General features: G+C 34.2%; 1 protein-coding gene across 6 annotated transcripts in view; it reads left to right on the top strand.

The window, feature by feature from the left end:
- Positions 1 to 14,551, top strand: part of LOC136033011 (peptidyl-prolyl cis-trans isomerase FKBP8-like) — a 62,231-nt gene that overhangs the window by 42,297 nt on the left and 5,383 nt on the right. For 5 of the 6 annotated variants that reach the window (XM_065713547.1, XM_065713546.1, XM_065713545.1 and 2 more), the window contains one exon: positions 2,806 to 3,024. In XM_065713547.1, coding sequence (XP_065569619.1) covers positions 2,806 to 3,024 — 219 coding nt within the window. The remainder of the gene's footprint in view (positions 1 to 2,805; positions 3,025 to 14,551) is intronic. The other variant, XM_065713550.1, reaches the window with a different exon arrangement.

The raw sequence follows: 14,551 nt of genomic DNA, 5'->3' as shown, positions 1-14,551 counted from the left end.
GGAACATTTTGAAAATGTGCTAAACCGAGATACAGTTGCAGGAAAAGATATAGATGAAAATGAAAAAGTTTGTGATACCTTGGATGTGAAGGAAGATTTGTTTAGTGAGGAAGAATTAGCGACAGTACTAGAAGGATTAAAAAATAATAAGGCCCCAGGTGCTGATAGTATGATTAATGAGTTCCTTAAATTTGGTGGCTCTGACGTTAGGAATAAGCTGCTGAAGATTATGAACATGATTTTTGAAAAAGGGGAAGTACCCAATGATTTTAGGAAAACCTTAATTAAACCACTGTATAAGAAAGGTGACAAGAGTGAATGTCGGAATTATCGAGGCATTAGTCTGGTCTCTGTAGGTAGCAAATTACTGAGTAATATGATACTTTTTAGACTGAGACATGCGGTAGACAAAGTTTTAAGCGAAGAACAATGCGGTTTTAGAAAAGGTAGAGGATGTGTCGACCATGTTTTCACTCTTAGGTTAATAATTGAGAAGTCCCTTCGTTGTCAAACACCTTTGGTCCTTAGTTTTATCGATTATGAGCAAGCTTTCGATTCTGTTGATAGAACAGCGTTAACAAAGGTCTTATCGTTATATGGTATACCAGAAAAATACATTAAAGTGATTTGCGCTATGTACGAGAATAATACTGCTGCGGTTAAGGTAGGAAATGAGGTTAGCAACTGGTTTTGTATTAAATCAGGAGTTAAGCAGGGTTGTGTTCTATCCCCCTTTATATGGATCATTTTGATGGACTTCGTCTTAAGGAGCACAGGAAAGGCAATTGGAGACCATGGAATCAAATGGGGAGGAAGAACGCTCCTGGACTTAGATTATGCTGATGATTTAAGCATATTAGATGAAAGTGTGAGCAAAATGAATGAATTTTTAGAGGTTTTACGAGTTCAGGGTGCTAAAATAGGCTTGAAAATTAATGTTAAGAAGACTAAGTCACTAAGGTTAGGAATAAGTGAAGATGAACAGGTGACCTTAGGTAACGAAAAGATTGATCAGGTTGGGAGCTTCAGTTACCTTGGTAGTATTATTAGTAAAGATGGTGGGAGCAGTGAAGATGTTAAAAGTAGAATAGCTAAAGCTCAGGGTGTTTTTTCACAGTTAAAAAAAGTTTGGAAGAATAGAAAGATAAGCCTACAAACCAAGATTAGAATATTGGAAGCTACAGTGATGACAGTGGTCAAATATGGCTCTGAAGCATGGACACTCCGAAAAGCAGATGAAAATTTACTAGATGTTTTCCAGAGAAATTGCCTACGGATTGTTCTGGGTACCCGGCTGACTGACCGTATTTCAAACAGTAGGTTGTACGAAAAGTGTGGTTCAATCCCGCTTTCTGGGGCTATAATGAAAGAAAGGTTGAGATGGCTAGGCCACGTTCTACGGATGAAGGATGACAGATTACCGAAGATTGTCCTTTTTGGCCAACCGTCTGGGGCTACACGGAAAGCAGGTCGTCCTTGTCTGGGTTGGGAGGATGTCATAAATAAGGATTTAAAGGAAATGGGAACTTCCTGGGAGGGTGTAAAGAGGGAGGCTTTAAATAGATTAGGTTGGAGGAGGAGCGTGCGTAGCTGTGTTGGCCTCAGGCGGCTTGGTGCTGCAGTGAGTTATTAGTAGTAGTAGTATTTTTTCGCTCTCCTTCGGTTTTAATATATCAACGAGCAACCATAATTTTGCTGCCATTCTATAGTTGAAACCTGGAAATGTGCCGACTAACATTTGTGAAATTTGGTGACTGTATTTTTTTTTGGTTGAAAATACGCTGAATATTACTTGAAAACTGTGAACTTTAATTGAAATTGTTGATAAAAGAACAATTTTCCTATTTTTTGAGCAAGTTTAGATCCTTGTCCGAGAAAAAGTACAATTAAATTCGTTATTCTGACTCGGTGAATGGATAAAGCTGAGACTGTTAAATCCAATTACATAAATATTTTATCCATTTGATCCAAGTCATGGCTGCAGTCTTGCTGCAAAATCGCCTGTTTCAGAAGAAACATGTTCGTTTAAAGGCTATAATTTTTTCGAGGGCCACCTTGCAGTGCTGTTTGTGGTTATGTTTTTAGCTAGACATACTCGTGAACGGTCCACCACCACTATGACGCTCCGCTGGTAGGTTTCCCATACCGGGGGGCAGGGACGGAGGAACGAATTTTAGACAGAGTAGAGACCCCTGACCATCTCTTAATAGTTGAACAGTTTTAGCCTTTTACACCCTGCCTATCCGCATTAAGGTAATTGACAGGTTGGAAAAAGACTGTATCGTGATCTACTAAAAAGTAATTCAACACGTCAAGGGAAAAAAGGTGACATTTCACTATGCTTGAAAACTACTGGATCCGTAATCGAAAAATAAAATAAAGGACAAGGTCTAGAGGAAGTAGCGACACTTTAATAAAACATGTTGAAATATTACAAAAATACAGAACTTGGATGGTATTGTCGATAGCTCCGAGATCCTGCTTTGGTATTGATTGAGAGATAAAAAAAAAGCTTTTGGATGATCCGTGCACATGCCAGAAATTACTCTTTTAAAAGGAGGATTTAAATATGCTGCTTCCAGATATTCTTTAACCTACGAATACTATTTAATTGAACAAACAGGGCTCCACTTAGTGCTTTTATATATGAATTTTTTGTGTATTTCTTATCAGTTTTATTTTTGTGTTCTAGCATTTTGGCTTTGGAAGGACTTATCTATCTTATCTATCCATTTAATTATAATCTCGAATTTAGTGGTGCTTTTAATAATTTATTCTTGCTAATATTTGTGCTTTACATCCCAGGTTTTGGCCGAGCAAGGTAGCACATCAGATGCAATTATTTTATTTAAAAAAGCTCTAAGCACTGAACCCGAAGAAAAATCCATTAAATCCGACTTACTACGCCTTGAAACAAAGCAAAAAAATGACTTGAAGAAAGAATCGTCGCTCTATAAGAAAATGCTTGGAAATGTGCCGAAGAAACCTGTTGAAAAATCTGGGTATGAAAAAGTTAGATTACCGGTAAGTAGTGGTGGTTGGAATTCTCTTAATCCCTTTTAGATGTATTATTAAAAAAAAAAAACGGTCAATTTTCACCTTAATATGGGGAGAAAGGAAGTAGGTTCAACGAAACCAACTGTAAAAAAAAACGAATATATAAGCTGCCATACTTTTTGTCAAAAACCATTGATGGACCCTGACTAATTGCAATCTTAAGAGGCCAGGTCTTAAATTGTAACTACCCTTTTACTTCATCTATTCAGTTTTCCAATATTGTATGTTCAAGTTCTGTAAGAGAATGGTGAAAAATAAACTTGATAGTCAATACTCCTAAACTATGATACACAACAGGCTTATATGTACTTGGTAAACAGTAGCAACGAGTGTACTATGTAAATATTTCGTTCATTTATACACATAAGCCTGGATAGTAGTAAAAGGTTTAATACCATAAAAATAAGGTGAATATTAGGCGAGATTTTGGCAGCCAGCATATATTTTTTTCAGCAGTAAATTTTTAGTATATGTTTAATATTTTAATAAAACAATGAAACTGACATATATATATATATATATATATATATATATATATATATATATATATATATATATATATATATATATATATATATATATATATATATATATATACTACTGCTACTAATAACTACTAATAATAAATCCTCCTTCGTTTTTTGGAGTGTCCATGCTTCAGAACCATGCTTGAGCACTGTCACCACTTTAGCTTCCAATATTCTAATCTCGATTCGCAGATTTATCTTCCTATTCTTTCAGATTTTTTTCTAGTGTTGTCACTAATTCTTCCTTAGAAAATGAATTTTCATTCACATCCAAAGTATCACAAACTTTTCCATTCTCCTCTATATCTTTTCTTGTAACTATATCCCAGTTTAACGCACTCTCAATATCTTCTATCCCTCTCTCTTCAACTCTTTCCTTATCAGTAGTTGTGGCCTCTTTCCTATCTTTAACTAGGACAAGTTTAGAGTGACCACTCCCTCTTAATCTAGGACATGCCAGTATAATATTATTCTCTTATGCGTCAAGCTGCATCTTCTAGATCTTCGACAATTTTATCCATGGCCTCCACTTCACATATATTTTTAGAAATATCAATGAATTCCTAACAATTTAAAAGCAAAATATCATCTAAATATCTTTGATATTTGACAAAACATGTTTTAAATTATTTGGATTATTCTTATCCATCATATAATTTTATTCGATTGACTTAAAAACAAGTCAGCTATAAATGGGCTGGCATTCCCCCCCCCCCCCATGAGAATTCCCACGATTTGCTTGTACAAATTACCATTAAATCTTATATAAGTATTATTAAAACAAATTCTAATAAATCAAAAATCATATCTAAGCTGTAACATCTCAAGTTAACTGTAGTCTTAAAGCAGTTTGTCCATATAGCTTTTTTTATTATAAGTGTCTATTTTTAAGAACCTCTTACTAGATAAGAGGAAAGATTTCTTGATAACCGTTTTTATATTATCTAACACTACATTAAGTGATAAATTAGTATTCATTGTCGCAAAATCGAAAGACTCAATTCTTTTAGCTGAAACCATTGTTAAAGAATCTATCACCTGCAGTGAATTATTAACACTCCAATATGGATTAAAATTCGAAAATTTTGTAATACCAGAGCAAAAGTTTTAAGTTTACTTATAATTTCCTTTAAAATTAAAGAGAGGTCAGTAACAGCAATGCGGGTTTGACATTTAGCTGCTCCAGCAATAAACCGTGGTTTAGGGGGATTCCATTTCAATTTGTACTATCCAGCTACTTACTTAAACGACTTCATTTTCAGAATCCAGAAAACGTAATGCTCTTCGGTACCATATGGTGGCCTTCCAGTATTCACTTCTGGCATACCACCAATTTCCTCGCTCCCTTTTCTTGTTCCTAAGCAACAAAAAGAAAAAGAATAATTCAATATGAAATGCGGGATAAATACATAAAAGACGTTCTAATCACAGCGAAACAGGACTTGAATTCCAGTCCAAACTTCCAATTAATAAGCTCTCATTTAATGGAGTTATACACACTAATTTTTTTGGTGAATAAAGACACAAAGCACTATGAAATGAAATATACACAACACAAGTGTGCAGTTAGACGATTGTTGTTTGTGGTGTACAAATCCCTTACTATTGTGATCGATCAACGTGAACTATATCAAGAAGAGCAACTATGGAAACAAACTTTTTTAAAAACGAGGAATAAAACGCTGAAAAGGTCTTGTAGATACGCTTTTCTTTTCCTGCTCCTATTTGCGGTTCGGTACGCTTATGATGAAAAACTATAAAGATTGAAAAACGAAAATAAAGACTGGAAAAGACAGGAATAGTAGAAGCTCCCCTAGGAAAGAAGGAAATGGGGTTAAAAAAAAAATAAGTAACATCTGAAAGTGAAAATCATTAAGGAAAAAAGGACATGCTCATAGCAAGTTCTGTGGGTCGGGCTTCATCTTCTATAACCACGTCTATTTTATTTGTTTACTAGCTGTTGGGGTGGTGCTTCGCGCCACCCCAACACCTAGTTGGTGGGGGCGCTTCGTGCCCCCCCCCCCAAGCCCCCCGTGCGCGTAAGTCGTTACGCGCCATTGTAGTTGTGTCCCTATTTCCCACCTGTGAATATAGATATATATATATATATATATATATATATATATATATATGTTTTTAACTACGTAAAACTTGCGAATATACAACATTCTTTGCTGTCCCATTGTCTGTGCATATAAATAGATTGTCAGGTTTACCGACTCTTGAACATGCAACATATAATGGTCCATGGGAAAACAATCCGTATTCAGATCTATACCTCATGATTCTAATGATTGCCCTTGAGCTTTGTTGATGGTGATTGCTAATCGACCATTCCCTGTGTTGCCGTCGTCATTTATATATCCCCCTGTGCCCCCCCCCCGCGTCCCCTTTGTAGTTGTGTCCCTGTGTCCCGGGCGTCATTTGTATTCCTTGTGTCCTGGTGTCCCGGTCGTTATTTGTGTCCCGGTGTCCCGGTCTGTATATGCATTCGTTTTTGAATTGGTCTTTTTTTAGTTTTTAGTTTTTTACCTTTTTTTAGTTTTTTTAGTTATACCTCATGATTCTAATGATTGCCCTTGAGCTTTGTTGATGGTGATTGCTAATCGAACATTCCATGTGTCCCCGTCGTCATTTATACATCCCCCTGTGCCCCCCGGCGTCCCCGTTGTAGTTGTGTTCCTGTGTCCTGGTCGTCATTTATATTCCCTGTGTCCCGGTCGTCATTTGTATCCCAGTGTCCCGGTCTGTATATACATTCGTTTTTTTAGTTTTGTTTTTCTCCTTTATTTTTAATTTTTTTTTCCTTTTTTCTTTTTTTTTTCTTTTTTAGTTTTTTTAGTTTTTTAGCTTTTTTAGTTTTTTTATTAGTTTTTAGTTTTTTCTTCCTTTTTTATTTTTTTGTAGTTTTTACCTTTTTTTTTAGTTTTTATAGTTTTTTTTACTTATGTCCTGGTCGTCATTTATACTCCCTGTGTCCCGGTCGTCATTTGTGTCCCGGTGCTTTGTTGATGGTGGTTGCTAATCGAACATTCCTTGTGTTCCAGTCGCTTTCTCTTTGAGTGTCGTCATTTATATTCCCTATGTGCCGGTGTCCTAGTCGTCATTTGTGTCCCGATGTCCCGGTCTGTAATTTCGTCAGTCAAAAACATGACGTCAGTCGACACACAAACATGACGTCACTCGACAGACACACACACACAGACAACTTATTTTTATATATATAGATATCGTAGTGTAATTCTGTTTTTTATTTCTATTTCACTTTTGTATGTTATTAATTTGAATAATTAATTGTTTACAAAACCTCTATAATGCTTCAGAATAGTGTATTGAAAAATTAGTTTGAAATAGACAAAATTCATTTTTGATGTCTACGAAGTATTAGTAACCATGCCCAAATAGCTAATACTGGATACATTTTTATATTTATTCATTAATGAATTAAATTACTATCCATACATTAGCCAAGATATTTCAGAGTTGCAAACATGCTCTTAAAGTATTTAATAACAAAATATTATTAAAGTGTTTAATAATTTCTTGCTTGTCGAATAACCTTTCTAAAACTATCTATTTTTGACTTTGTCTTGTGAAAAATTTCAGTTGAATATAAACTAGAGGGTTTTAAAAAATATTTATATGTGAATGTGCAGGGTAACTTGGCTCACATAAAGAGATACGTATGGGACGTCTAGATTTCAAAAGTAGCAAATATTGCAATATATTTTCAGCGCTGTATATTCATCTTTAAAATATTATAATGCTATATGCTGGCATATGTTATAATGTTATTGGTCATAAAACATTAGTGAAAAACCATCATTGGTGTTGGCGATATATTGTTTTTAATTTTCAGTGATTCCTTACTTATTCTGGGTTCGTCTATAACTTTCACATTTAAATTTGTCAAATTTTAATCCTCGAAAATCATCAGGTTATGCATATAAAATCTCTATACTCAGAAGGGGTTAGTGTTTGGTGCATATTTTTGGTCAACGGTATTCTTGTTTCTTCTTTTTTTTCTATGTTGGAAATGGTGTAATGGCAATGGTGAGTATACCAATAATTTTGACTGACTTCTATGGCAAGACTAATGAATGTATTTGACGTCCCACAACTGATTGAAAACTATTGTCTTGGCGATTTAAGTCTCATTAGTAAACTTAAACAAAATGGAGATCTTTCTTGGCCTAAAATATTTGAAGTTTCATTGATAAACCAAATTCAATCCAATTATTTTGATTTGACAACTTGGAACATTCGACGAATTACTTTTGTATTCTTTCGAAAAAAAAAATAGATTGATTTTAATATTGATTAATACATCACAGTATTGTTGTTGCACTGTCCGCGTAGTTTTGAAAAGTCAAACTTACTTATTAGTTGTAGATTTCTTGATTCCTTTGTGTCTCAAAATATTAGTCGTCTTGTGTGAAAATTTTGAAGGTTTTTATTCTAAGATGGAAATTTAGGATTAGTACCATAGGTTACACTCGTTTCACAAATTCTCTATCTTGGTTTGGCAAATAACTACACAGCTGTTAGTTACTGTGCATCTATCTGGAGAAAAAGAATTAGCATTCTTAAGTTCTGTTAGAAATAAAAAAAAAGAGTTCTTTTTGCCGTCTCTAAGTCATTTTTCTAACACCTTAGGAATGACATTGTAGGGCTTAGCTTTGTAATGATGAAGCAAATAGAGCTTCTTTTTTTTTTCTTTGTTTATTGATGCACACACAGTCTGTGAATACTTACTTGGTGTGCTTATATACTTACTTGACAAATAAAAAAAAATACTCGTAAAGCCATTGTAAATCACGAAGCCAATACTAAATTTTCATCCTCTAAAAGCATAGATTTTCGGCTTCCTAAATATAGTACTTGACCAAAATTTTCTAAAAAAAAAAAAAAAAAAAAAAAAAAAAAAAAAAAAAAAAAAAAAAAAAAAAACAACTACTTGGTTATTTACGATGTCACAGTTTTTTCCAATCCATATTATGAATGGTCAAACAACATTTAATGAATGGTCGAACTTATAATACTAACTACGCTACACGGGGATGGAAAAAGGAAACCTTGAGGAGACCAACAGGACACTTTATACATCCAATAATATAGGACGGAAATTCTTGCGTGATTTTGCTTCTGACAAGGTTTAGCCTTCCTGCCTCTGCAAAATTTGGCATGGGATCGGGATAGGAAGGGGGAGGTTCAAGGACTCCCCTTATGTTCCAAATCATACAAGTCGAACATTCTTTTATGATTCCGGTTCAAACAAGATACAATGGTTCCATCTTTCTACTAAAAATCTGTGGGTGGCACAGGGGGGAGGGGGTTGCTGGCTTATCTTATCCTCGAATCTTTTATATTGAAAATTTTTGCATAAATCACGGTTCATACAAGGTACTCCTTTTCTATTGTGTAAAAATCTGCAGTTAGAGGAGTGGATTGACATTGAATGGTTGTTCTTCCTTTTTTCTCTAGTCATATCTGTCGAAAAGCCTTGATAATTCCGCTTCAAACAATGCACAAGATACATGCTTTTCTATAAAAGAAAAAAAAAATTAAAGAGTGGCGAGAGAGGGCCACAGGTCTAATTGGTGCCTTTAAGAATGTTGACTGAAAATACAAGGTACAACTTTCCTACCATTTTTCCAAATATTTAGTGTTGGAAGGAGTGAGGGGGGGGGGGGTTAAGGTTTATGCAGTAAAGGCTGCTGGCCAACTTTGGTTCTCCAGTACTATAAATTAAAAATCCTTATGCTTTTCTGACTTAATAGGGTGCAGTATGCCTATTTTTCTGTTAAAAAGTTGAAGGGGGTGTTTGGGGAATCACGGGCTCACTCCCTGTTTCCAGCTTGTTTTTGCACGGATTCGTGACTTGGTTCGTTTTTGCACCGAACCTGCACTATGTTTGTTTCTACATAAAGTCAATATACGATTTTTTTTAATTTTTTTTTTTTTAATGCATTGGAAGGGGTGAGTGAGGAATATAAATCTTTGTGTTATTCTGGTTTATATAGTGGGCAACGTGTCTATTTTTCTGTTAAAAGTTGAAGATGGAGGGTATTTAGGGGTTGAGGGGTCACCGTGCCTTCAGCTTGTTTTTGCACCAATTCATGACTTCTTTCGTTTTTGCACTGAATGTAGACTAAGTTTATTCATTGCATAAAGTCATAGTATATTTTTTTCTTTTAAATTTATACCACAACAAAGAAATTTTCAGCTCCTGAAAATTTTCAAAAGGGTGTCAGGTCTTTAAGGGGCGAACGGTGTCCACGCACAACAAGCATACAATACGGCTTTGATAATAGTTGGACTCGGAAATGAACGGGTTTTAAAAGGAATGACGAACATCTATTGAGGCAGCGTTTTCATGTCTCCTTGTTATGGGTCGCTACTTCGCTGATTAATTTCTGAGCTACCGATTCTGAATTTTTTTTTTCCCAGAAAATTCAAAGCATAGAGATTACATAATCTAGTGGTAAGAACCTGTAACATTTTAGCAGGAAACTAACAATTAGCAGACTCTTACAAGTGACTAGTTGTCATGAAGAATTTGTGGTTTGATTAGTAAGAAGGGAGTAAGAATTGGTTGAAGGTATCAAATGAATGTATTGGAGCAAATTTTTCTATGCGACATGCCTTGTACCTTGACGGAGGAAAACAAAAAGAATGATTCAGAGGTTAATTTAAATAAACCGGTAATTTTGCACAATGATGTTATTTTGATCGAGAAAAATTTTATACACGGGGAGTATTTTTATGAGGGGGATCAGTCTGAGGAGGGAACTTACTGACAAATTAAATACTTGAGCAGCTAAAACAAACTTTTGTTAAAACCTAATTCGAAACTTTATTTTTCATTGGATTTACCCTTCTCGTTCAAAAATGAAATATGACTGAAAACGAATTGAAGAGGGGTGGGGGCAGAAATCAACTGAAATTTATTTACATAAACAACTAAAATAAATTTAAATTTTTGGGAAAGTTTGAAGAAAACTATAAATCTATAAATTCATTCAGGTTAGACAGTTTATACTTTTACATGCGTGGAATATATAAATATTAATGTTGAAATGCATTTTCTTAGAAGCAAGGTCATATCCAGAGGTGGTTTAATCTCCCTGAAATTTTTGTCAGACTCGTAAAAACACAATAAAAATGTATATAAACAAAATTTTGATGGGTGTTTTTTGTAACCCCTCCACCCCCAAAAGAAACAGACACTTCCTTGCTTAGCAGTCATGCAAACAATTTATTTGCCCCTCGATCAGTTAAAAAATTGCTCGCAGATTGTTATAATATGTGGTACTTGTAATCACCACAATGGCTTTCATAGCCTTGACTAAGTCCGGGGCTGTATTTTCTTCTTTCATGACAGAAGTAATTATACTCCTTACGAAATCGTGCTTCTTTTTTATGCATTAAGGGCTTAGAAATTTTATACACATGAGACTCTCCTTTTCGGTCCATACTGACCTTTAAAATAAAAGGGAATTTTTGTTAATTTTGAAGAAAATTCTACCATGGTTTTAGCATAATCTAGACGTTAAAATATCAATGACAAAGACTGCTAAAAAACGTAAATTTATATCCAATACATAGTAATAACATGCATGTGTATAAATGCATTTGTTTTCAGCATTTTTACTTTTTTCAGACTTTTTTTTAGTGCATGCTTACCTTATATAAACACTAATGCTGAAATACATTATTTATGTAATGAATGTAAAGCATTTTTATTTACCCGTCTACTCGTTTAGAAACGGCTCACAGATTGCCACATTGTGTGGTCTTTTTCCGTCCAGAATTTAGGGTGATAAATATTCCATATATAATTTTGATATAACTCCTATACTACCATTGATGAAACATAAAACACAAAATTCGTATTCAAGAAGTCGTCAAACCGCAAATAAATAAAAAAAAAAAATTCATTTGCCTGCCTCCATGGTAGGCCCACTCTATTTCCGTGGGTAAATTCTTAGACCTTGTAATATCTAACATTTAAATTTTCTTGATATGGAAATAAACAAATTTTTAATTGATGGCAAAAGAGGGGAGGGGCTTGGTCAAGATAAAAAATCATACTTTTTGTGTGATCGCACAAAAGAAGTGAATCCTTATCATCAACAATTCTGTTTAAACTTTGGATCAAATGTATTGCAGTTTGGGAGTCAGTTAAAGAGAGAATACTTTCAGACTCTAAACAACAATCTATTAAACATCTTGGGCAAGATGTATGGTACACAATTCAATAGACAAAACAGAGGATCCCAATGGAAAGAGAGAATAAAGATTAAGGTCCAGGGATGGAATACATGTACCTGCTCCCTCTTACCATGGACAGATTAATCTGCATAAATTTGTTTCTGATTAGGGTAATTTTTCGAAATTTGTTTTGCAAAAATAATTTTCGCTACAAGATAATATGGAATCAGGTTTTTATTGATAGGAATAAGATCAGATTGACAAAATGGCCAGCCCATCTCCTCTTCAGGGGGTAGCAGCACATAAGGCTAATTAATAAATACTTTACCAGTTTATCTTGAAGAAACTCATTCAAATAGCTCAACCGATTAAAAAAGGCTTATTATTCAGGTCTTCCGAACTGGAAAAAAGTCATGAAGAAATATTGTTTCAAAATATTACAATTTATTGCATGAAAAAAAAAATCTTCTTGAACACAAAAATCAATGATTAAAAATACAAATAAAAACAAGTGCAGAATCTAGAAAAGTGAGTCTTTGTCCAAAAAAAAAACGCACACAAAAATCAAGCAATTGCATAAAAATTTGGAGCGATATTGATAGCACAATATTGCAACCACCTAAGGGAATATTCAGTTTACCTGTCCAGTAGGAGTCTGATGGATATCTTGTGTCACGACTTTAAAAAGACATACTAAAAAACTACTATTTAAAAAAAGGTCAAAACACTATTTTTTCTCATTAAAAGGAACGGATCTAATTATGAAATAATACAAATTATACTAGCACATTAGATTGATTAATACAAATCGTAACAGCTTTCTGTGAAACATCCCATTATGAAGCACAACTCATTTTTACATTTTTGCCATAAAACGATTTTACTTATTTATGACATACGATTCGTTACGCATATACATCAGATTTACTAATACAAATTGCAACAGTTTTTCATAAAGCGTATAATTATTAAGCTGTTGTTCACCTAACATAAACGATGAAAAAAGGCTAATTGTTCAAGCCTCGTGAACCGAAATAAGTCATTTAAAAATGTTGTTCCATAATATAAAAAGTTCTTACGGATCTTCTACGAACACAAAAATGTAGCTTGCATTGGACGTAAAATACAGCTAAAAAGGATTGTACGAACTTCAACAATTCGTCTGTATTACCAAAAAAGACAATGACCCCGAATGACCCTTGCATAAGAAAGATGCAATTAAGTTAATACTCAGTCTAGCCTCTACCCAACAAAATTTAGTTTTATTAAATCAACGATCAAATCGGAATCCGAAGAAATTTTTTTTGGAATTCTCTTTGAAATGTCATAGAAAAAAGGTTAAAACACCATGAATTCCGCCACAAATTAACTACACAAACTTATTTTGTAAGATTTTAATGCTAGATAGAAATTTCAAAGCTTATTTATAAATTTTTCTCTAATTTAAGCTTGAATCAAATAGTTCGTGGTAGCGAACTGTAAGTTAGGAACGACGAGGCTCAATAGTAACTAAAACCCTAAAAAACGGAATTTTTTTGTCAAAAGTTATACCAAAAGAATCAGCTTATTATACTGATAGTCAGTGTTACCCCTCTGCCACGCCCCTTTTTCCCTAAATCGTTCGATCAAAATTTTGAGATATAATGCGTTAACCATGGAGAGAATATGACCCCCCCACAGCCCCTGGGGATACGTTTTTAAGTTATAAAATTTGCCCATTGTTTATTTATAGTATTTATTATTGCGAAGTTTGCGTAGATTTTTTGGGTGAGGGAGGGGTGGTGAATTTTCCGGGGAGGGAGGACTTTTCAGAGGAAATTTTAATTGATTTTTGGATTAATTGAATTAAAATCGAATAGTTGTAGCCATCAAGCCATGGCCAATTGTAGAAAAAGCCAAGACAGATAGTCCGAGAGGGTGAGAGGCAAATCTAGCATTGACCCCCTAATAAGGGTTATATCAAAATGATGTTAGCTCATTTGTTAATGGATAAGTATATCTGTTATCCGTCCATGCTTCATTCCTAGGGTAGAAGAACTAAGGTAGATTGTCATAGAGCTAAGATAGTTATAGAACCTATAGTTTTCCAAGCGTAAACGGTGGGAGTAAGTATGCCTAACTTATCGTGCAAATACTTGTTTGTTATCTTTTAGCAAATCATGCCCGCCTAGAGTTTCGGGCAGGTTGACCAAGAATTTAAAATTGACATAGGACCATTAAATTTCGTGGAATGAGAAGTAAGCAAGACACGCTTACCTATGGTCTTAGGCAGACTGAACAAAGAATTAAGAATTGATACAGGACCGTTAATGTGCATGGAATGAGAGGCAAACAAGTTTCTAAACTCAAATTGGGCCCATCTGTAATGAGTGTCAGGTCTTATTTATATCAAATATTATTTCTGCTGATGACGGTCACTGTACATGTAACAGAAATATCCAGTTCTTTTTTGGATTATCATTGTCTATTGAAAGGATTTATTCCTATTTGAACTTTTATTTATCGTTATGGAAAGGCAAAGTAGTCTTTGAAATTATCTACTAGTTTTGTTTTTTTTAAATTTAATTCGTATAGTAACTATTATGTTTCTGTCTTGAGTCTCGATACTGTTCAAACTCTTATATAAAAACGGCTCTCGTATTTCCATATTTCTTGGTAATCTTACGTCGACTATTTCTGGTAATATTACTTCAAGATAAAACTTTTGTAAGTTTGGTAGCATTTTATTCTGCCAGAATTATTTGTCACGATTG

This window comes from Artemia franciscana, chromosome 11 (assembly GCF_032884065.1).
Source record: "Artemia franciscana chromosome 11, ASM3288406v1, whole genome shotgun sequence".
In the NCBI taxonomy this organism is placed as follows: domain Eukaryota; kingdom Metazoa; phylum Arthropoda; class Branchiopoda; order Anostraca; family Artemiidae; genus Artemia; species Artemia franciscana.
Note: the sequence above shows the minus strand (reverse complement) of the source record. Positions and strands in the feature narration are given on the sequence as shown.